This window comes from Panthera tigris, chromosome B2 (assembly GCF_018350195.1).
Source record: "Panthera tigris isolate Pti1 chromosome B2, P.tigris_Pti1_mat1.1, whole genome shotgun sequence".
Lineage (NCBI taxonomy): Eukaryota > Metazoa > Chordata > Mammalia > Carnivora > Felidae > Panthera > Panthera tigris.
Window position 1 is genome coordinate 35,085,054 of NC_056664.1, and position 22,360 is coordinate 35,107,413.

The window sequence follows — 22,360 nt, forward strand, 5'->3', positions numbered from 1 at the left end:
GGCCTGGTCACTGAGACCTACCCGGGTGGGATTTTTGCACATGTGAATCTGTTTTCCTTTGTTACTGGTGCATAGTACTTTATGTCTCTTCTTGCAGCCATAGCCTCTACCTGAATGAATGAATGAATGAATGAATACACTCTGGGTCTGTTTTGTTCTCAAGGTAAACCAGCAGAAAAATGGCTTAGTTCTTGGAGCAAAGCTCTTGGCAGACAGGAGAAGCTGGAAGGCCTTTTGAATCTATGTGGAACAAGAAGCCTCTGAAATCTTGGAGTGTTTGGCAGCTTAGGAACTTGACTACAGGTCTACTTGGGAAAATATGTTAAGTCTGGAAACTCAACCAGAAGCTGAAATTGATGAACAGTCACAGGTCAGGGAGGGAGGATCCCTGTCATACCTGTGTTCTTTATTGACAGCTGGTGTTCTCTAGCTTTCTTAAGGCTGCTCTGGTGTTCTTCTTCTTTTTTTTTTAATGTTTATTTATTTGTTTTTGAGAGAGGGGGAAAGGGCAGAGAGAGAGGGACACAGAGAATCTGAAGCAGGCTCTGCACTGTCAGCACAGAGCCCGACACTGGGTCCCAGCTCACAAACCATGAGATCATGACCTGATCTGAAGTCATATGCTTAACGACTGAGCCACCCAGGAGCCCCTCTGCTGTTCTTTATTAAAGATTTATGTTTTTATTTAAAAATGGGCAAAATCAAGAGGGGAAGCTTGCTCGTCCCAGTGTTAGGCATGAACTCCAGTGTATCTCTGGATTTCTGGACTATACTTGAGGGGACTTTTTCAGGCCATGCTCAGAACCTTGCCATTTATCCCATACTAGCTGCTTCATACGCTTTGTGATTATTTTATGTGTCCCTCTGTGACTATTAATTCTGGAAAGGTGGGGACTTTCACATCCCATCCCTGACAAATGCTCAAAGCTGAAGTATTAAATACCCCAGCATTAAATAGGTATGATGATTAATTTTGTATTAACTTAGTACCCAGTTGTTTGGTCAAACACCAGGTATCTTTTTTTTGTTTCAACGTTTATTTATTTTTGAGAGAGAGAGCAGGGGAGGGGCAGAGAGAGGGGAGACAAAGAATAGGAAGCAGGCTCCAGGCTCTGAGCTGTCTGTCATCACAGAGCCCAGTGCAGGGCTCGAACTCACAAACTGAGTGATCATGACCTGAGCGGAACTCAATGGCTTTAACCCACTGAGCCATCCAGGGGCTCCGCTGAGAGGGTATCTTTTAGATGTGATTAACATTTAAATCAATAGACTTTGAGTCTATTGAGGTAATTACCCTCCTTCATGTGGTTGGGCCTCATCCAGTCAGCTGAAGGCCTACAAGAAAAGACCACCGAGGCTCCCACCCACACTCTAAGAAACAAAGGAATTCTGCCTCTGGAGGGTCTTCCAAGGTCGCAACATCAACTCTTGCTGAAATTGCCACCCTGCCCCTACAATGAGGGACATAACAGCCCTCCCCCAAAAGCACAAACCCCAGTACCTCACAGTAAACCTATTTGTCTGTCTGTCTCTGGATACATACACAGAAAGTAGAGTGTTCTACAAAAACTTTCGTAAGCCCATACGGTGAAAGCGAAGAAGGAATTGCTGTCAACTTCCATGGAATTTTTTTGAGTGTTCTCAGACCCGAAATAAACTTCTCTTAGGCTTTTCAGATCTGTTAGGACACATCTTGCTAATGGATGCATGAAATAAATTGAGATAAAGCACGGATGTTCACAGACACAGTTCAAAGCTGTGGCCGCTTGGTGCTGAGATGCTGAAGGCAGTCCTGGGGGCGGGAGCTACAGTTGGTGGCGCCACTCTCCCTGCCCCAGTGCGCTGTGTCTACGACAGCTGGGTGCAGAACAAATACTGAACGCTATTTTCACTCTCGGCACCCCCCTCCCCCCCATTTTTTTGTAAAAGTGACAGTCCTCTTCAGATTTCTTTTGGTTAGCAAAACCAGGTACAAACGTAGGTCTTGCATAAAAACAGAGTGTGGTAATGCAAACTTTTGCAAAGCGAGGGATACCTGTATATATATTTAGTGTGTATACAAAATTTGGTTCTGTTTCTCTAGAGAACCCTAGTACAGCATGTGTCTTTCTTACTTGGAAAAAAAAATCATTCTTGATGCCTTTTCATGATGTTAAATGCTTGGACAGGTGCAGGAGGTCTGGGAGAGGTCAGCAGGACTTCTTGTATCTTGCCTCCTTTTTTTTTTTTTTTTAAGTTTACTTATTTATTTTGAGAGAGAGAGAGAGAGCATGCAGGGGAGGGGCAGACACAGAGGGACAGAGAGAGAATCCCAAGAAGGCTCTCCGCTGTCGGTACAGAGCCCATCATGGGGCTCGAACTCACGAATCGTGAGATCATGACCTGAGCTGAAATCAAGAGTTGGTTGCTTAACTGACTGTGAGGCACCCAAGCGCCCCTTGCCAGACTCTTGATCAGGCTTGGACTTAAACTTTCAGTCACAAATAAGCATTAGAAATGAAGATCAATTCTTCCTTTGCTACCTGCCATGCAGGCAGCTACATCTAAAACCATGTGTGTTTGTAATAACGAAAGACTAGGGGCAGCCAAAATGTTTGTCCACATGATGGAGTGCCATGCGATGGCAAAGGGAATGGGGCTCCTTGTACCGACGTGGAATAGCTGTCGGACAAATTGAGTAGAAAAAAGCAACGTGCCCCACACTGTGCTTCCATGTGGCCAGGTGATGGGAATATATGAATATTTATATATTCATATATATACACAATCTTTGGTCTGTGTCAAATTTGTACGGTAGCAATACCAGAGCTAAAAGGATGTGAAGACATTTTGCAGTGTTACTTACCCCTATTAGTGTGAATATCTTACACCCCAGACCTCGGGCGACCAATCATCCTGTTTGCCTGGGACCGACAGGGTTCCCTGGGCACGGAGCTGACGGTACGGAAACCCCAAAGGTGAGTCATCCTAATATACAACCTAATCGGGTGAGGGGTGTTACTGAGTACGTGCGTTTGCACCTTATTACATGTCTGAAATCTGAAAAGGTCTAGATTCTGAAACCAGTCTGTCCCCTGGGGTTTGGAGGAAGGACTGGGGACCTGGATGTCCACGGGTCTACCTCTGGCAGGAGACGCAGCAACCAGCCACAGCCTCTGGGAAGGAAATGGGTGGCTGGAGGGCAGGGATAGGATAGAACATTTTCACTGCATTTTCTTTTGCATCTTTTGACTACAAAACACGTGAGTGCATTGTCTCCTCAAAAAAAATAAATACAGGAAATTATGGAGAAGCAGAACTCCCTGCACTTTTGACTAAACTATAAATGGAACTTGAAAGATTTGGAAAAACTACATTACTGTGCTACTGTTGTTGATGCCCTCGAAACAATATTTGTCTTTTTGATTCTGCTGATTCCAGCGTATCCTGTCCTGAGAGCCGCTTCGCCTACGGAGCCCTGATTTGGGAATCCGGAGACTTGCTTTTCATTTTGTAAACCAAGAATGCTGAGTAGGTCTCTCTGGAGCAGCAGGTGGCCCCGGGCTCCTGCTCCAGCAGCCTGCTCCACAGCCCCGGGCGATTTTTTTTTTTTTTTCCTGGCTGGTAGTGGTTATTATTATTACGAAAAATCAAGAACGATCATGCAGAGCAAGTAGAAACAGGCTGGGTCAGCTGAAAAATGCCCACACGCCCCCGCCCTGGGTCTCTGGGTGATATAATTAGCTGGTTGTATCCAGCGGTGAGTGGGCGGCTGGCTCCCCTAGCACCCGCAAGGCCAGAGGATGATGTAACAAAAGACTAGCCCGGGCAAGGCCAAGCCTGAGCTGTGCCTCCAGAGAGGCTGACTTGGCGTTCTGCGGGCGGGAGGGGGAAGGGAGTGGGGGCTTCAGCGCTGCAGGGTGGGGGGTGCCGACTGCCCAGGAGGAAAAGCCAGCCTTCTGCTCACTCAGCCTCGAGCACTCCTCCTGCACCCCCATCCCTACTTCTCTCGTTCTCACCAGGGTAGAAGGGTCTGCTGAGAACTTCTTGAGCTGAGGAAGGGGTCTTGAGCCTGCATAGACTACATCAGGGTCCCCAAAGCTGTGAGGGTGGAGGATGTGGATGTCTCAGGCACCCGGGAGATTTTTCAAATGACCTGTGAACTTGCGTAGCTGGCTGACCCTCACCCAATTTTCATTCAGTAGGTTTGGAGAGGGCCAGAAATCGTGCTGACAGCACAGAGCCTGCTTGGAATTCTCTCTCTCCCTCTCTCTGCCCCTACCTAGCTCCCACACGCTCTCTCTCTCTCTCTCAAAACTAAGTAAATAAACATAAAAAAATAAAATGAGGGGCGCCTGGGTGGCTCAGTCGATTAAGTGTCCGACTCTTGATTTTGGCTCAGATCATGATCTCATGATTTGTGACATTGATTCCCACGTTGGGTTCTGCATTGAGTGTGGAGCCCACTTGGGATTCTCTCTCTCTCTCTCTCTCTCTCTCTCTCTCTCTCTCAAAATAAATAAATAAACATTAAAAAAACAAAATGATATTAATGATTACAAAGATACATTATGAGGAATAAGCCTACCTTGTACCCCGGGCCAAGCAGTCTGTACACAGCACAACTCCAGGGGCACTGTCCACGCAGTTGGATGGTGCTCGGTGCCCCGGACATGGGTGACGCAGTCATTATTTCTTGTGTCTTCTTCCAGAGAGAGCCCATATGTTTGCAGGATCTGAACATTTTTCCAAAGGGGTTTTCCTTTCCTCCCACTCTGTTGAGAGGCAGTGAACTAGAGGGAGCGAGGTCTGTGGAGAGAGTTCAGGCCTCTACACGGTGATAGAGGATGGGGCCCTCCCTGAAGCCTCACCCCCGGCCCCACCAGCCAGGCTGGCTCCCACAAACCCCATCAAGAACCTGTCAGGGTCTCTGTACCTGCATTTCAGGCAATAAAAGGCCCTTTCTTAACAATCCTCCAAGGCCCCCAGGCAGTTTTCAGATGGATTTGCTGAGTAAGGGGTTTTCCATGCATTTCAGTGTTCTCAGCAGACTTTGATGTTGACTAGTAAAAACAAAACAAAACAAAACAAACCTGTGTACCAGAGAGAGGAAATTGGATCCCGCTGTGTGACTTTAGACAAGTCACACTGTCTCTTTGTGTGCTGGTTTCCTCCTTTGGGAACTGAGGAGGATCAGGCCTATTTCATGTTTTTCCATCCTCTCAGGGAGGTTGTAAGACCGTGGATATGAAAGTACCCACCTTATAGATGAAGATATTGAGGTCTAAGTTCACGCGGCTCAGAGGTGGCACTGTTCTTCTTGTGGCAAGGTCCAGAACCTCATCAGGAAAAGACTCTCTTGGGGCACCTGGGTGGCTCAGTCGGTTAAGCTTCTGACTTCGGCTCGGGTCATGATCTCGCGGTTTGTGAGTTCGAGCCCCATGTGGGGCTCTGTGCTGACAGCTCAGAGCCTGGAGCCTGCTTCGGATTCTGTGTGTGTGTCTGTCTCTGTCTCTGCTCCTCCCCCGTTTGTGCTCTCTCTCTCTCTCTCTCTCTCTCTCTCTCTCTCAGAAATGAATAAACATTAAAAAAAAAAAGACTCTCATAAAAAAAAAAAAAGGAAAAGACTCTCTTATAGGAAGGTGGGGGGCGGGGGTAGAAGGCAGGGAGAGGCTTTCATTTGCCTCTCTCTCCTGCTGTGGCACAGATGACTAGCAGCTCATCACAAATCTGTGCCCCTACCCAGGGACTACATTGACCCTTGCATCTAGGTGGGGACGCATGACAAGTTCTTATCAATGAAATGGGGGTGGGAAATGATACACGTGACTTCTGAGCCAGATGTGAAGAAAGGCATAGGCCTGCTGGAAGCAGAGACCCTGATGTCCTAGGGGATGGGGAACTACAGGGTGGAAAGAACCTGCATCCCTGAATCACCACGTGGAGGTCAGCTACTCGCCAGCCACAACACCTTAGTTGTATTCATACGTGTGTGAGAAATACACTTCTTTGGGTTGTCTTGAAAATCAGTTGGAGAGTTTATTTGTTACGGTGGGTAGTAGCATCCGCACACGCACCCCCCACTTTTCTTCCTAAGTCCAGCCTTGAGCTGCTTACATGTACCCAAAAGGAGATGAGGACAACCGTTCAATTATTCCTTACAGCAAACTGAATGTGTGGAACAGGAGATATTGTCTCCCTCCTCGCTCTGAGATTCGGGCCACCAGCATTTGGGGCTTGGTGGTTGCAGCTGTTGGCATTCGGCAATGGCCCTGGCGGTATTATGACTATGGGTGACGCTCAGAGCCATCCTAGGGAAGCAAAGACAAGGACAAGCAGCTGATGGGAGGGTGGGGCCACAGCCAGAGGCCTGGGCCTGCCCAGCCTCTCTGCCTGTGTCACCTCAGCCAAAGTCAGTGCCTCCTGGGGCCTCCGTTTCCCCATCTGTAATATGAGTCTAAAACACTTGTCGTGGGGGTGCCTGGCTGGCTCAGCCGGTAGAGCAGGTGACTCTTGATCTCTGGGTCGGGAGTTCAGGCTCCATGTTGGGTGTAGAGTCTACTTAAAACACACACACGCGCGCACACACACACAACACCTGTCGTGGATGGGGAGGCAGGGAGGAAAAGATCGTGAGGCGTGAGATAATAAATCTGAAATTCTGAAATCACTTCCTAAGACTCCACACTTCTGTGCAATCAAAAGATCCAAACCCAACACCCTCAGGACTTTGATGTGTAGGCCGGGGCTACTCTTTGGGAGGTACTTAAAGATAATATGAGAGAAGAAAACAGTGAAAGATCACATAACTCCTACTCTTTGGGGGATCATCCAGAAGGCTGTTCTCAGCTAATGGGGCTGGGAGAAGGGTGTCTTGGAGCTTTGAGGGCCAGTGAACCCAGTGTCTGTGGGTAGTTTCCTTTTCCACCAAATGTCTGCTCTCAGGTGCCTGATATCTGTAATTCCAACATTACTGCTTCATTGTTTTGGATTCCTGTTTGTTCCTCCACAAAAATGCAAACAATGATAATCCCTACTATTTGTTCAGTGCTTTACGCTTGCTCCAATAATCCTGAAAGAGATAGACGGGCCCAGACACTGGGTGGTGTTTCTCAATCACTTTTCCTGACATGAAGATGGTGGGCAGTTCTACTCCTAGGTGTACATCCAAGACAAATTCTGGCATGTGTGCCCTAGAGGATTGGATAAGAATAGTCAGAATAGAATAACACAATATTGGAAATAACCCAAGTGCTCCCTGACAGGAGATGGGGACCACCGGATGTTAAATAACAGTGAAAATGATTGAGCCCTGTTTTAATGAACAAGAAACCATGTTAGAACGTGGTGACAAGCACAATCGTTATTTGCTCACAATTCCGTAATTCAGGCAGGTGCACATGGGGGACGGCTTGTCTCTACTCCATGCGGCTTCGACTGGGAAGGCTCGCCTGGGAAATCAACTTTCAAGAGGGTGCTGCTCACATGGCTGGCACATTAATGCTGGCCATGAGCTAGGAGGTCAGATGGGGCTATTTGGTGTGTGTCGGGGAGGGGTTCAGTTGTCTTGCACGTGGCCTCTCCACATGATTCCTCACAGCATGGTGGTCTCAGAGTAATCAAAGTCTCACACATGTTTCAAGGCCCCCAAGAACGCAAAAGCAGAAAGTTGCTAGACTTTCTTTCTTTTTTCTTTTTTTTTTTAATGATTATTTATTTTTGAGAGAGAGAGAGACAGACAAAGCATGAGTGGGGGAGGGGCAGAGAGAGAAGGAGACACAGAATCCGAGGCAGGCTTCAGGCTCTCAGCTGTCAGCACAGAGCCCTACACGGGACTTGAACTCACGAACTTCTAGATCATGACCCGAGCTGAAATCGAGAGTTGAATGCTTAACCGACTGAGGCACCCAGGTGCCCCAGAAAGAGGCTAGACCTTCTTAAGGCTTAAACCTGGAGCGGGTACCAGCTTATTTCTGTCCCATTCTATTGGCCCAAAGAGTTACAACCTAGACAGATTTAAGGGGAAGAAACTACGAAAGAGTGTGAAGAACCAGAGGTGTAGTTCATTGGGTGCCACGGCCTTCTACAGATGGCAACCACCCACGGCCACACGGATAAATCTTAGGTAGGTTATGGTGCAGGAACAAATAATCCCCACATCTCAGTGACTTTACACAATAAAGGGTTACTGCTTTCTCACAGATCCCACACAAAGTGGTGGGGTACTCTGTTCCACACAATCTGCCAGGAACCCAGGCTGATGGAAGCTCCACCATGTTGAGGTGGCAGCATCTGGGACACGAGCCCCCACTTTTGCCACAGCCATGGGAGGCAGAAAGCCTGGAGAGTTTCACTTGGCTTCAGCCCTGAAGAGGCAAATGTCACTTATGCTCGCATTTCATTGGCCAGAACTAGTCACGTGACCCTGTGTAAGTACAAGGAGGGGCTGGGAACACATAGAAAAGTGGGTGAGATCCGAGTCACGGCACCAAAAAAAAAAACAAAAACAAAAACAAAAAAAACAAAAAAAAAGAAAAGTGGGTGAGCGTCAAGGTCTTGGCCACATGGGATGAAACTACTGAAAACAAAGGAAAGTTCAACATAAGATTCAAGATCGTGTTTACTGCAGGATAAGGGAGGAACTCACAGGAAGGTGTCAGTGATTTGTAATGTTCTGGTTCTTGGGTTGAGCAATGAGTGTTAATTTTATATATCTATAAATGAATGGATGAGTGAATAGATGAATGAATAAATAGAAGAAGGGACTCAGAAGCAGTGACACTGAAGCCTAATCTCAGAGGCAGGCCAAAAATGGCCCTTTCATAAATATTCCATGAGCTCTGGCTGAGGCCGCTAGACCTCAAAGGTACAAAGATGAATAAAATATGGGCTCATCCCCTCCAGGTTCCCAGCTCAGGCAATGCACTAGGCCCACAAACCAAGCAAGCCAGCAAGGCACAGGGAGATGGATTGCTCACCAGTTCTGGGAGCCAGAGGAAGCCCTGGGAAGGCCTCCTTCAGAAGGGTCATGAGGGTCGGGTCATGCAGGATCAGTAGGAGTTCAACAGGTAGCGAAAGGAGTGGAGGTGGGTGGGGTAGGTTGGTCAGGAAAACTCATTCTAGGAACAGCGAACAATACGTTCAAGGTACAGAGAGCCCTTCATTCCTCAGCTGCCTGTGTTCCCAGGGTTTCCTCGCCACCTTCTAGTCCCTGAATGATCTGATCAGCCCTTTCACCTGTGCTGTACCCCCCAGAACCCTCTGCAGGACCCAGGCACACATTCTCCCTACTGGCTGTTGGGAGCATGGGTTGCTGATGAGTCTTTCTTCAGGAATCGGCCCCATATAAGGGAGCTCTCTTGTCCAAGGTCATGCACCCCCTCCCTACTCCAGGGGCAGACACATTCAAATGACTGGTGAAAGCAGGAATATAAAGGTCTAGCTCCCTTACTTCAATTCAGGGAGCTCAGCAGGGCATCCCAGCTCCAGAGCTCCCTGTGGGATCAGCTAGGGCCTGTCTGGAGTCTCCAGTCTCCATTATAGTCCAACTCATCTCTCTGCTAGATCCTGTTCCTTTTGTACGCCCCCCCCCCACACAGGTGTTGATTGTGAATGCACTCCCCAAGAAACCTCGTTCAAGAGTATCTCCACTTCAGAGCACCTGGGTGGCTCAGTGGGTTAAGTGTCTGACTGGCTTGGGTTATGGTCTCACGGTTCATGAGTTCAAGCCCTGTCTTGGGCTCTGTGCTGACAGTGCAGAGCCTGCTTGAGATTCTGCCTCTCTGTCTCTCTCTGCCCTTCCCCCACTTGAGCTCGCTTTAAATAAATAAACTTAAAAAAGAGTATCTCCACTTCAGGTGTGTTTTCTAGGAAACCTATCTAAGGTACCCACTAAGTAAATGATTACTTAATCAGGGATGAAAACCCCTTTCCTAGAGGCGCTTCTATAGCAACAATATTAACTAATATTCACAGAGTGATTTCTGAGCTAGGCACTATGCTAAGCACTTTGCTTATGTGAGTTTATTTAATAAAGAACGGAATGAGCTAATGCCAAAGAAATGAATTTCTAACGGTGAAATTTCAGACTCTGGGAAGGTGAGATTGTCAGCTTAGGGAGTCTGGAAGTATTTGTGTGGCACATATTCTGTCACAGACTTTTTTCTCTGTCTTGCTGTTTAGTAGTCCTAATCTTTTATATTGGCTGGGTAAAGCCCCCAGCAAGTCAGGGATAAGGCTCCCAAACTCATTCTTCCTTAAAAAAAAAAAAAGAAGAAGAAGAAGAAGAAACAAAGAAGAAGGACTTCTGCTCTTCTCAGTGGTGCAATAATATTTCTGTTCTGTCTTTTTTTGGGGGGGGGGGTCTCGCTTCTTGGGAGCCTGTGTGGAGGTGAATTCCTCTGAAAGCCAAGTGCCCCTGTTTGGGACTCCCCAGATATTTTCTGAGAAACGGTGACATTGTTCCTCGTACTTCCTCTCCCTTCCTGAGCAGCTCCTGTAGCTACACTTCTATCCTCCTTCTTCAGGCTTGGGCTTTCCACCTTTCCTTTCTATCATCACCTCCTTCCTGGTGGGAGCCGATCTGAAATTTCTTGTCTCCCAGGCTGATCCTCTCTCCATCCCTAAGCTGCCTCCTTCCTGGGGAGCATGCCCAGGCAGCAGGCTGTAGCCCTGACTGGCCTTCCGGCCGTCAGGAACATGTCCCAACATGTTGAGCACTGACTCGCGGCTGTTTATCCTTTGAGCTGCCTGCTTTGGGGCAAAGAGGGGGGTGGTAGGATACAGGAGACCCCCCCCCCCCGAGACCTCAAGGAGACCTTGGTCTGAATTTCTCTGAACAGCAATATGTGCTTTGCAGCAGATCTCTTGGGATTGGCCTGGGATCTGGGGTGTGTGTGTGTGTGTGTGTGTGTGTGTGTGTGCATTTTTTGCATCAGATCTTGCGTGTGACTTCCAACAACCTGCTCTTTTGCCCTCTTCAGGGCAGAAGTCCTTTAAGGGCACACCTGGCTACACACTCAAGTGTATGGTTGGAAACTTTTTTTTTTTAAGTACTGAACAGTATTAGACACTTAGTAGGTGCTTAATACTTGTTGAATTCTGTTGTGGTGGTGGTGAGCTAAAAGTTATAGAAAAAAAAAACAAAACAGAACTCACTTCCCAACAACAACAACAAAAAGAATCATCTTGTGAAGTTCAGTATCACAAAACTTTAAATAATTCAATACAGGCCTTCATTAACTTTTTTTCCCCCCAAAGTAAACAGACAGACAATGTCAAGTCTATTTGAAATGCCTGAAAGCCAAGGGGAGTCAAGGCAGTAGGAGGATATGCCTGTCCTCTTCTGGACATTTGACAACGCAGTCTTTGGTATGTGTATGTTGGGGGTGGGGGCTGCATGGAGAAAGGGAGGAGGGGACTGGTCCTGGGGTCTTGGCCTTTTTGAGGCCCTCCTGAGGTCCATCTGCAGTCCTGGCCCAAATCCAAGATCAGGTAGGCAAGAGAGTCTGTTCTGTGCCCTCCCACTCCTAACTGGGCTCCTATGCCAGCAGTAGAGAAGACCTGTCCTCCCTGAGGTCAGCTGCATTAGAGGAAGAAAACTGGGCATGTCTGGACAGAGATTTCTAGACACTGAAGAGTCCTAGATGTCAGTAATTGTAGCTGTTCTAAGCCTGAGTTCTAATTTTTAGTGGGATTTCTGTTCAAATTAACATTCTGTTCTCTGCAATTTTTTTTAAAGATTTAAACGTTTATTTTATTTTACTATTTCAGTTTATTTTTTTAAAGTAAGCTCTATGCCCAACATAGGACTAGAACTCAGACTCCCAAATCAAGAGTCACATGCTCTACTAACTGAGCCAGCCAGGTACCTCTGTTCTCTGCAATTAAAAAAACATTTTTTAAATGTTTATTTATTCTTTTTTCAACGTTTTTTAAATTTATTTTTGGGACAGAGAGAGACAGAGCATGAACGGGGGAGGGGCAGAGAGAGAGGAAGACACAGAATCGGAAACAGGCTCCGAGCCATCAGCCCAGAGCCTGACGCGGGGCTTGAACTCACGGACCGCGAGATCGTGACCTGGCTGAAGTCGGACGCTTAACCGACTGCGCCACCCAGGCGCCCCTAATGTTTATTTATTCTTGACGGAGGGACAGGGTGTGAGTGGGAGAGGGTCAGAGAGAGAGGGAGACACAGAATCCAAAGCAGGCTCCAGGCTCTGAGCTGTCAGCACAGAGCCCCACGCAAGGCTTGAACTCACCAGCCGTGAGATCATGAACTGAGCCCAAGTCGGGCCCTTAACTGACTGAGCCACCCAGGCGCCCCTGTTCTCCGCAATTTTTTAAAAGCTAAAACTGCAAATGTTTTAGGTTAAAGGAGGCAAAAATGGAGTGCAAGAGGGGCTGGGGGTGTGAACTGGGTGGGAGGAAGTGGGCACCTCACTTGCTTCTGTATCTGGGAGAAGCACTAGTGGATATTTCCAGAAATGTCTTTCATCAACGTCACCTGAAAATGAAGGGTGCTGGGTGTTTCCCTCTTTCTAGAGCCACTGTGTAAGAGAGGGCAAGGGGCAGAGGGCTCTGGGTGGGAGGCAATAGGCCTATGCCCTAGGGATGCCTGGGTAGTTCGGTTGCTTAAGCATCTGACTTCATCTCAGGTCATGATCTCAGGTTCGAGTCCCACATCTGGCTTGCTGCTGTCCGCACAGAGTCCACTTCATATCCTCTGTCCCCCTTTCTCTCTGCCCTTCCCCTGCTTGTGCGTGCTCTCTCTCAGAAATAAACAAACACTAAGAAGAAAATGGGCTTGTGCTCCAACCGCAGCTATTTATTTGCTTGCTGTGTGACCTGAGTCAGATCACTGAACTTCTCTGAACCTCAGTTACCTTTAGTTCTATGGGCCTTGATTTCCTCATCTGTGCAATCAAAGGGACTGGATCCCTTTCTGGCCTCCAAGATGTTTTGTTGAGGTGTCTGGGTGTTTCAGGTGGTGCTTTGGGAGAGGTGGTCTAGGGAGAGAGCCTAGGAATAGTGATGCTATAGTGGGCTTTTCTGGGAATTCCAAAGTGAGGGACATCTTTTTTATTATTTATGGAGTTTTATTTATTAATGGTCACCCCTCATGCTCTTTTCGGGGCCAGAAAGAGGGCTTATGCTAAGAATGCCATCCCTTCCTGGGGAGTGCCAACTCACACCCCAATGAAAACCACCCAGATTTGTAGCTCAGCTAGTTTCCCCACCAACTGTGTAGAGCACACACGCCCAGGCGCGGTGGGGGGGGGGGGGGGAGGGAAACGCCCTCCAGCAGCTGATAACATTGGCATCTGAGTTCTGAGGTTCTAGAGCCAGGCCGGGAGCTACGAGCGTCCCGCGGCTCTGGAAGGGCGGTCCCAGGCCTTCAGCGGGCGGAGCAGCGGGTCCCGCCTCCGAAGCCATCCTTTATAAGAGCAGCGCCGGGCGGTGCCAGCAGAGGTGTGAGCCACTGCTCCAGTCTGTGACCTGGAGACCCGGAGCCGGGCGCGGATTCACGGAGCCACCGAGACCCTCAGAAGAGGTGAGGGAGTCGTGGCAGGCAGGAGCCTACCCTGGACCGGCAGCTCTGAGCCGAGAAGTGTCTGCCTGTGCGTCCGTTCGCGTCCGCGAGTGTGTCCTCGCGGGTGTATGTGTGTGTGCTGTCTTCACAGGTGAATGGCGTGAGTGGGTCGGTGCGCGGGTCTGGGGTTTGCTCCCACGGGTGTCTCCGTAAGTGCCCGTGTGACGGAGGCCGAGTTTGGCGGAGACTCCGGGCGGAGGGAGGGCAGGAGTTGGAGGGATCGATCCCTGCCGCGCTCCCGTCCCCTTGAAACAAAGCAGGGTGGAGGAGAGGCGGGCACCCGGGCGCCGCGGACCCCTGGCGCCGTTAGCGCTAGCGGCGAGCGGCTGGAGCCCCTGAGCGCCAAGCTCCGGGAGGGGCGGGGAACGCGGAGCCGAGCAGGTTCATCAGCGATCCGCTCCGGAGCAGCTCCCGGATCCACTAGGTGCCGTCTCCCCGCCCCGAGGTCTAGGTTCCCGACGCCTCCGTGTCCGCCACCGCTGGGCGCTGAGGTCAGCGCGGGCTGTGTCCCTGGTCCTTGGGAACGTGTTGGTACACGTCCCTTCAGGGCAATCGAGGAGGTGACTCATGGTGACAAGGAGACCCCGGGAAACGAACCGGGTGAGGTCAGAGCCCCGCCCGGGCTGGTGGGGGACAGTGGCGCCCCAGAAGTCAGCTTCCCGGCCCTCGGCGGTCTCTGACCCCCTACCCCCCCCCCCCCCATCAGCACAGTGACCTATTTGGCTGGCACGAAGTGTTCTCAGGGAAGCCGGGGACGCGAGGAGGTCCAGGACTGGTTGTGCGGTCCCCGCCTCGCAGCGCGCCCTCGAGGACGCGGAGCGGTGGCCCCGCGCGGGGTGGGCCCACGCCAGCCTGTCGGTTTGAGAAGAGCAGGAGTCGGACACACCTCTGTTCCATCGCGCCCGCCGAACCCCGGCCCAGCTTGCCCGCGACTCGGGGTGCCGGACTCCGCGGAGGGAGCGCAGCCCTGCGCAGCGGGGCGGCGGGGCGTGCAGCCCTCGTCCGGGAAGGGGTCACAATCGGAGGGTGGGACTTCGGGGGGGGGGGCGCGACGCTGCTCCGGCACTCTGTCAGCAGCATCCAGGGGCTCCCGGCGCCCCCCACCAAACTGCCCTCTCCAAGGGCGACAGGTCTGAGCGGAGCCGGGGGACGACGAGTCGTCCTTCGAACGCCGCCGCCCTGCGAGGGCCACAGTGCATCCGTCCTGTCGGGGGCCCTCTGGGGACCCTGGTGCCCTTCTAGTTCGGACAAGAATCTTGGATTTACTAGGGTTTGGCACTTTAGGGCGCCAAGGCAGCTCCCCTTCCCCTCCCTCCACGTCGCGTTTCGAGGAGGACTTTCGAGCGGTTTTGTTTTCCTTGCTTTCGTCTATTTTTATTTTCCAGGGATCTGACTCATCCCGTGCTTTGGGCGTGGAGATAAGGTGGAGGGCCCAAACCTCTGCGCGCCTGTGCGTGCTGTGTGTGTGTGTGTGTGTGTGTGTGTGTGTGTGTCACAGAGGAGCGCGCGGTTTCCCAACAGTGGCGGGGCTTTCGGAAGCCTGACTGGCTCAGCGTGACGTGTTTGCGGCCCCTGGTTCTCCTCCTAGTCCCCACCCCCCGCCACCTCCAGAGGGTGACGCGCAGCCCGAGTGGAAGCGAAGTTTTGGCGGGTGGGGAGAGCTTTGCAGGAAACTGACTCATCACAACTCCCTGCTGCTGTCCAAGGCTCTGCCCACGCACCTCCGACCCTGCGCCTGATTTCCTGGCGACCAGCGCCCCCTTCCGGCCCCGGCGCGAATAGCAAACACGCCTTCCCGCGGAATGCGGTTTCACCCGCCTTTCCTTCCCGCTCGCTTCGCCTACGCAGAGATCGCTCGCCGCTTCTGCCAACGCCCCTTAAAAAGAGTACCCCATTGGTTCAACAGTCTGTAATGAGTCCTTACTGTTTACTTCGGAATTAAAATTGGTTGATATCTAAGGCACGAAGGCCAACAAAGGAAGCTCTTCTCAGTTACTTGTTTGTAAAACAAGGGTTTGTGTTTCTCAGCTTTCCCTGAACTGGGAGTTATGATAATGGTAGTGAGATCAGATGCGGAGCCTATGAGAGCCATATGGGCTGGGGTGTTAGGAGAAAGGATTCTGGTCCCAGCTCCTGGAAGCCAGGGAATACCCAGCGTCCTGATGAAATCCTAGGCAGGCGCCTCCTCCTTGTGCCAATGAGGCACTGAGACCCAGAATGTCCATTTCGGCCATCCTGTGTATCCCCTCTTGAATGGCACCCCAAGAGTGCCCATCTGGGGAACTGCCAAACACCTGCTTAAATCCCCCTTAATTTGAGTTAATTAATCTGGGACCTAGATTAATTGATAGAGAGACCTATCAATATGGGTTTTTTTGTTTTTGTTGTTGTTTTGTTTTTTTAGAGAGAGAGAGAGAGAGAGAGAGAGCGTGCAAGCAGGGGAGGGGCAGAGTAAAGAGGGAATCCTAACCAAGCAGGCTCCCTTAGTGTGGAGGGAGCCTGAAGCAGAGGCTCTATCCCCACCCTGGGATCACGACCTGAGCCAAAATCAAGAGTCAGTGGCTGTTTTGACCGAGCCACCCAAACAACCCTGTATTTTTTTAATTCTTTTTTATTTTTCCTTGAGAGAGCGTGTGAGTGGGGGAGGGCCAGAGGGAGAGAATCTTAAGCAGGGTCCATACCCATCGCAGAGGCCCCAGTGGGGATCCATCTCATGCCTGTGAGATCATGACCTGAGCCAAAAATCAAGAGTGCAGTACTCAGCTGGCTGAGCCACCCAGGTGCCCCTGGATCTGTATTTGTAAAAAGCTCCCCAAGTGGGGTGCCTGGTTGGCTCAGTTAAGCGCCCACCTTCGGGTCAGGTCATGATCTCACAGTCGATGGGCTCCAGCCCCGCGTCGGTCTGTGCTGACAGCTCAAAGCCTGGAGCCTGCTTCGGATTCTGTGTCTGGATTCTGCGTCTCCCTCTCTCTTTGCCCTTCCCTCACTTGTGCTCTTTCTCTTTCTCAAACCTAAAAAAAATATTTTTAAAAAAGTTCCCCAAATGATTCTGCTGGGACTGTAGTTAATAATACAAAACGAGAAGAGTAAGGATGAATACCAGAGCGCAGAACGCAGGGCAAACAGGCTTGGGTTCAAATCCTGGCTCTGCCACTTGTGAGTTGGGTGGTCTTGGGCAAGTTACTTAATTTCTCTGAGCCTTCGTTACTTATTCTGTTAAAAAAAAGAGAGAGAGAGAGAGAGCAAACATACTGCACTGGGTAACCCCTCTATGGGGCAGTGGCTCTTGGCCTTTTCAGTTTTCTGGTTTGGGGGCAAGCCTCATATCTCGTCAAACTCTTGCTCTTTAAATTTGGTCTGAGGTCACCTGGTGCCTCTCCTCCCCCATCAGCGCTGAGAGGTGGGGTGGGGAGGGGTAGGTGTGGCAGGGGTCCAGGTCTTCCTGCCCGAGGAGGTCACTCAGAGCCTGCAAAGCAGGACTTGTCCTCGGGAAAACCCAGTCCCTGCCAAGGTTGCACAGCCACTCAGCCCTGGAGTCAGGCCAGAGCAGGGCAGGTGGGTGCCAGCTCTTCGTCATGAGCAAACTCAACCTTGGTTTTCCCTCTTCTGAAGTGGGAGGAGAGGAACCGGGTAGACCGGCCACCTCTAATTTTTCTTGCCTGCAAAACGAGTTCCTTGGATGTAGCCAACATGGGGCAGGGGCTTCCAGGCTGTCTAGACTCCAGATCACCTGATGTGCCTGGCAGGATGTGGCTCAGCCTGGGAGAAATCATTGTCCTGCCCTGCCCAGCCCCTCCTCACCCCCAGGCCTCCAGCTTGATGACATCCTTGGGAAAGGCCCTCAGCACACAGCACCTGTCAGCTGCTGTCTGAAGGAGGTGGTGGCCCGGGGAGTGATGTGGAGAAGGCTCAGCCAGAACTGAACACAGAGCAAAATAATAACACTTCTGTTTTCCAAGCACTTCTGTCTACCAGGTGCTTTTCCCAGCATGTTACCTACATTAACTCAGTTAATCCTCACATCTATCCTCTGAGACAGTCACTAATACTGTCTCCATTTTACAGATGAGAAAAAATAGAGCCCAGAGAAGTTAAGCCATTTGTCTAGGGTCACCCAGCAGAGCCTGGATTCCAACCCAGGCAGTCTGGCTCCAGAGCCCACACTCTTAACCACAAGAGCCAGCCTCTCAACTCTGTTCCATCTGCCTTGCCTGAAGGGACTCCCTGACCTATTATTGCTTGAGGATGCTTCCACAGTTCCATTTTATAGATGAGAAAACTGAGGCCCAGAGATATTAAGTGACATTTTATTTTTACAATTAAAAAAAATTTTAATTAAAAAAATTTTGTTAATGTTTATTTATTTTTGAGAGAGAGAGAGAGAGAGAGAGAGACACGCAACACGTGTGGGGGAGGGGCAGAGAGAGAGAGGGAGATACAGAATCCGAAGCAGGTTCCAGGCTCTGAGCTGTCAGCACAGAGCCCGACTCGAGGCTCGAGTTCACAAATCGCGAGGTCATGACCTGAGCTAAAGTCGGATGCTTAACAGACTGAGCTACCGAGGTGCCCCTTTTTACAATTTTTAAATTAAAAAAAAATTTCAGTGATTATTTAGTTATTTATTTATTTACTTAAAGTTTATTTTTGAGAGAGACAGAGACAGCATGAGTAGGGGAAGGGCAGAGAGAGGGAGAGAGAGCATCCAAAGCAGGCTCCTCACTGCCAGCACAGAGCCTGATGTGGGGCTCAAACTCACAAAACCTCAAGATCATGACCTGAACCAAAACCAAGAGTCAGACACCTAACCGACCGAGCCACCCGGCACCCCTTTAAGTGACTTTAAACTTTAGGTAGTAGGCAGCAAAGCTAGGACTGGATCCTAGGTGTTTTTTATCCCAGGGGCCAGGGTACTTTTGTTTCAGAACAGGGTTATCCCACATGGGCATCTGGGTAAAGGGGTTCAGGAGGCCAGAGAAGCTGTCAGCCTGTCCTTTCACAACGCAGAGTTCTAACCGCTATACGATCACGGCCCTTTCATTTGCTACCTGACCTCTTGGCCAGGGCTGGGGTTGGGAAACTACTGGACTCTGGCAATTCACACGTACTTGGGGCATTCGCACCCATGAGGGACACCTTGGGGGGACAACAAATTGATTTTAGTTGATAAAGCCTGGCGGTAAACAGGACTCTGATCCCTGCTATTGCAATAAACTTGTCTTTGTCAACACAAGTTTGTCCTTCAGCTGCTCCCTCCTCCAGTGACCTTGGGGTACCAGGTTAACCCAGCTCTGCCCCCACCCGGTGGCTGTTGGTTGGGGACTGGGGACGGCCTGTGGGAAGGCGATGGTGGCAAACCAGCTGGAAGGAGCCAGAGAGACCCCATGTTCTAGGAGGAAGACTTCATCTGAGCCAAGCACAGCCTGGTAAGGTAGGGTCCAATTTCCCGAGTGACCAGGACCTTACTTGTGTCTCGGCTGCAGGTGCCATGTCGGAGCCGTCCAGGGATGCCCACCAGATCCCACATGGCAGCAAGGCCTGCCGCCGCCTCTTCGGCCCAGTGGACAGCGAGCAGCTGCGCCGAGACTGTGACGCGTTAATGGCAGGCTGCGTGCAGGAGGCCCGGGAGCGATGGAACTTCGACTTTGTCACCGAGACACCGCTGGAGGGCGACTTTGCCTGGGAGCGTGTGTGGGGCCTGGGCCTGCCCAAGCTCTACCTGCCTGCAGGGCCCCGGGGGGGCCGGGATGACCTGGGAGGGGGCAAGCGGCCCAGCACCTCGTCTACCCTGCTGCCGGGGACAGCTCGGGAGGACCACCTGGACCTGTCCCTGTCCTGCACTCTCATGCCTCACTCCCCTGAGCGGCCTGAGGCGTCTCCGGGTGCACCTGGCACCTCTCAGGGCCGAAAACGGCGGCAGACCAGCATGACAGGTGAGGATAGACACAGGGAAGGACACTAGAAGGAATCAAGACTCTCAGAATCTGTGGTGCGAGGGACCGTGTCTGGTCCTGCAAGGGACCTGTCTGGTCCAGTTTGCTCATTAGGCCATAGGGAAAGCAAGCCCAGAGAGACAGAGCAACTTTCCTGAGGTCCCATGGCAGGTATACAGCCATGACCAACTCACTAACATCTACTGGGAACATTTATTGTATGTCAGGCCCTTTGCTAAGGTGAATTTCTAAGGTAGGTTTCATTTAGTTCTTAAAGCAGTCCTGTTCCATATAACATTCTTGCCACTCTTTTATAGGAGTGGAAATAAGGCTCAGAGAGGTAGGGTGGTTTGCCTATGGTCCCACAGTGAATTTGCAGTAGAGAGAAAACTAATGACAGTAATTTCCCGGCTGCCCTATCCAGATCTAACTCACCTTCCCCATCACACACACACACACACACACACACACACACACACACTTCCATTCAGTCCTCAGAGCACTACACAAATGGTCAACTTCATTTTATATGTGAGGAAACCGAGGTTCAGGGCGATGCAGTCAAGAATCCCACAGGAAATTTACAGCTGGTGCAGAACTAACAATACTGAAGATAGTGGCTCACATGTATATGGCCCCATCGTGGGCAGAACACTTCTCATGGGTTCTCCAATTGCGTTCCTAGAGCAGTGTGGTTCAATAGAACTGTGCAGTGATGCAAATGTCCAGTGCCACTAGGCGCAATGTAGCCATTGAGCATTTGACATGTGGCTGGTGTGACTGAGGAACCGAATTTTGCATTTTATTTGATTTTAGTTCGTTTAACTACACAGGGCCACCACAGTAGTGGTGGGCAGCTTGGCTTGGAGCAGGCCCACAGATGTTGGTCTGGTTATAATCAGTCATGTCTGGGAAGCGTGATGGGATGCCTGGTAGAACGGTGCCGTGGGAGACGGGGTGGGAGTTGCCAGAGTTTTACCCTGTACTTGGCAATGTGTCCCTTTGGCCCTAGGGAGGAGTGCCTGCCCCCTCTGCTGTGGGTTTTGGATGGATGGCTCTGTTGGGCCCTCTTCCTCCTGGCCTGGCTGACTTCTGTTCTCTCTTCCCAGATTTCTATCACTCCAAACGCCGGCTGATCTTCTCCAAGAGGAAGCCCTAATCTGCCCCCTGGAAGCCTCAAGCTCCTAGAAATGAGGCCCACCGCCCCGCCACCCCCCTCCCCCCCACTGCCCCCACAGGCCTCTTCTACACCTTTGCCTTTAGTCCTTCAGTTTGTGCGTCTTAATTATTATTTGTGTTTTAATTTAAACTCCTCCTCATGTACATATCCTGCTTGCCACCACCCTTCCCCCCCGCTCCCCCCCCCCAGCCTTTGGCATTTCCAATTATTTAAAAAACCATTAGACAGCAGAATGATAGGTTTATTAGAGCGCTAGGTATTTTTATTATGCGAACTATTATTTAAGACGTCTTCATCCTGTGCTCCCCATTTCTGCTCTCCCAGAGGTAAGGTGGGGCTGGCGTGACCCTCACCTTCTGGGTGGTGCTCCCTGGAGGGGCCTGGCTCCTTCAGCTCACCACCTCATGGGGGTTATGAAATTTCTGCCCCTTTCGTGCATTCTCAAACCCAGATTCTTTATCATTTGAGAAGTGCACAGATAGCACTTTGAAGGGGGCCCAGCAGGGTGGGGGCATCATCAACACTTTGGAGGCCCCTCCCCTTCTCTGAGGTCGGGCAGTGTGACCTTGAAGGGGGCACAGCCTGGAACACGGCTGGGAACGTGGCACTTTCCTGGCCCCTGATGCCCCGCCCTGCTCTGTGAAAGCAAGGGCGAAGGTAGGGTCCTGTAGCAAACCACCCCACCTCCTCTCACCCCCTCTGCCACCCACAGGGAAGCCAGTCTCAATGTTTGGCCTCCCCTGCACTTTTCTAGGAGCCCCAGACGCCCCTCTTTTCCAGCTGGGCTTTCAAGTCCCTCTCTGCTCCGCTCCCCTCCCCCATACCCTTTCCCTCTAGTACCCTCTCGGCCCTAGGTGGCAGCTCTGGGGTGCCTGTCCCCCCAGCTTAGTGGACTGGGAGGGAAGGGGTATGCTAGAAGTAGGGGTCCCCAGTTCTACCTCAGGCAGCTCAAGCAGTGGCCGCCTCCTCCTCTTACCTTCTGGGGCAGAGGTTCTGGTGGTTGGACAGGCCTTCTTGAGCGGGGATCCCTCTGTCAGGGGTATGTCTCGGGGAGCAGAGTTTTCGAGGAGGAAGAGTGTGACACCAGCCCCTGGAACCCCTCCAAGGACCTTCCCCACTGCCCACCCTCCCCCATTTCATTGCACTTTGATAGCAGCTGAACAAGGAGTCAGATGTTTTAAGATGATAGGGTAGAGGCTGTGGATAGGGTATGCTAAGTGGGCTAATGCGGCCCTGGGAGTTGGGAGTTATTGTCTTTCCCAGCACTGAGCATTGAGCCCCTGCAGGCATCGAAGCACTTAGTGGGTCTGACCCCAAACATCTTACGTTCCTGTAACATGCTGGCCTGGACTGTTTTCTCCTGGCTCCTCCTGTCTCCACCTAGACTGTAAGCCTCTGAAGGGCAGGGAACAAGTCCTATACTGCTCTGTGCCCTTCATAGCCCCTTCCTCAGTGCTGGGTATACAGCAGGTGCTCAATAAATGTTTCTTGGTGATTTTACTGGTAATATTACCATTGTGGCCCACAGGCCTTGTCATTTGTAAGAAGGAGTAGGCAGAAGTTCTTTCGGTTGTTTCCACAATGTTAACAATTAAGCATTTAAAGTTAAAAAACGCAGAGGCTTAACAAACAGACCATGAGCCAAAAAAGATGACAACGAAACAACCACGGTAAACATCA

The 22,360-nt window shown here is 50.8% G+C and overlaps 1 protein-coding gene across 2 annotated transcripts; it reads left to right on the forward strand.

The window, feature by feature from the left end:
- Positions 1-13,434: 13,434 nt before the first annotated feature.
- On the forward strand, positions 13,435-22,189 carry CDKN1A (cyclin dependent kinase inhibitor 1A). Of its 2 annotated transcripts, none has more exons than XM_042986220.1 (3): positions 13,435-13,661; positions 19,051-19,500; positions 20,610-22,189. In XM_042986220.1, the coding sequence occupies exons 2-3, from the start codon at positions 19,056-19,058 to the stop codon at positions 20,657-20,659; spliced, it is 495 nt and encodes a 164-aa protein (XP_042842154.1). In that variant the 5' UTR covers positions 13,435-13,661; positions 19,051-19,055; the 3' UTR covers positions 20,660-22,189. The 2 variants fall into 2 exon arrangements, with proteins under 2 accessions (XP_042842154.1, XP_042842153.1); XM_042986219.1 differs by having other exon boundaries at positions 13,462-13,531.
- Positions 22,190-22,360: the final 171 nt, after the last annotated feature.